The sequence below is a fragment of the Triticum dicoccoides genome, unplaced genomic scaffold, assembly GCF_002162155.2.
Source record: "Triticum dicoccoides isolate Atlit2015 ecotype Zavitan unplaced genomic scaffold, WEW_v2.0 scaffold142864, whole genome shotgun sequence".
In the NCBI taxonomy this organism is placed as follows: Eukaryota; Viridiplantae; Streptophyta; class Magnoliopsida; order Poales; family Poaceae; genus Triticum; species Triticum dicoccoides.
Window position 1 is genome coordinate 1 of NW_021201437.1, and position 1,409 is coordinate 1,409.

Sequence of the window (1,409 nt, forward strand, 5' to 3'; positions counted from 1 at the left end):
ACTCGTGTCCAAAAACAGATCCGTAAATGCAGTTTCTTTATCCATTGAATAATCTCACAACCAACACTGCAATATTATAATAAGAATTGATCTATCAATTTAAAATCAAATTAAATGTACTACGATCATACAGATGACAACTTCATATCTAACAAGTGATTGCACATAATTATTTACAGATACAATTTTTTTGACAAACTAGACGGCTTACATGGCGTGCACGTGCACTTCGGCCAGCCTGGCGTGGCTGCGGACGGCGAGAACGTTCCCGGAGAGGTTGATCACGGAGTTGCGGGCGGCGACGGCGTCCACGTAGGCCACGTCACCGTGACGACTTGTACGGAGGAGACATCACGTACAGCGGGCGACTCCAACAACGTCCGCGCCGTCTAGATCCCGGGTGAAGACGGGGAAAATGATCGACGATCGGCGGGAAAAGGCGGCGATCGGCCGGACGGGAAGACGTTGGAATTGGCAGCGTGATCACGGCTAGATCGACGGGGAAAGGCGACGATCGGCGGGTAAGGGCGGCGATCGGCGGGACGGGGCGACGTTGGAATGGGCCGCGTGATCAACGACGGTCGTGGGTTTTTTCGCACGACGGGGAGAGGGTAGATGCGAGCCGGCCGTATCGGCTCGAGCCGTGCGCTCGGCTCTACCTGTATGGGCACGCCAGAGGATACGTCGTATGCCCAAGATGCCCTTATACATTAAGCGAGGGGGAGGGGAGGGGGAGAGGGGGCTGTGTGTACCGAAGCAGACCTCTTGCCTAAATGTTGGTTCATGCTGCAGCTACAATTTAAATGTTGGTTTATGCTGCAGCTACAAGAAATTGATCACTGTTGCATGTTCTTTTTCTTTTTACTGTCGTTGGCTGTGTGCATCGGTAATGTCTTTGCCAGATTGCGTTGTTGAGGCTGGGTGTAATCCGCGATAAAAGGGCTAGAAACAAGGAAACATAAGCATCGATCGATTAAACTAACAGGTCACCGTAAGTCTGCTAGCTGGCAGCCTAGCAGACGTTTGGGTCAAGACAAGGTACATTACACAGCCTCATCAACCATGGCTGCCCTGCTCATATTTTATTACGACATGCATGGCTAACAGCTACTCCACTAGATTTAGAAACCGAGGCTCTCCGCGGCGGCGTCGACGACGGTCTGCACCAGGGACGACCACTGGAGGCCGTCAGCAGTGCCGGTGTTGCGAGCGGAGCAGTTGCGGCGAACCTGGCCCTGGTCGCCGGTGAGCACCTTGATCTGGCCCATCTTGACCATGGACACGCCAAACTGGTCGAAGAAGTCGCGCTGGCTGCGCGCGAAGCGCTCCACGATGGGCCGGGTGGTGGCGTTGGTGAAGAGGTCCTGGTCGGACACGAAGAGCCCCTCCCAGTTCACCAGGTTCACGTA

General features: G+C 54.0%; 1 protein-coding gene across 1 annotated transcript; it reads right to left on the bottom strand.

The window, feature by feature from the left end:
* Positions 1 to 1,121: 1,121 nt before the first annotated feature.
* On the bottom strand, positions 1,122 to 1,406 carry LOC119343835 (cationic peroxidase SPC4-like; the record flags this gene model as incomplete). The annotated part of the gene is made up of 1 exon (XM_037614587.1): positions 1,122 to 1,406. A coding segment is annotated over one exon (285 nt), but the record flags the coding sequence as incomplete, so codon positions are not given.
* Positions 1,407 to 1,409: the final 3 nt, after the last annotated feature.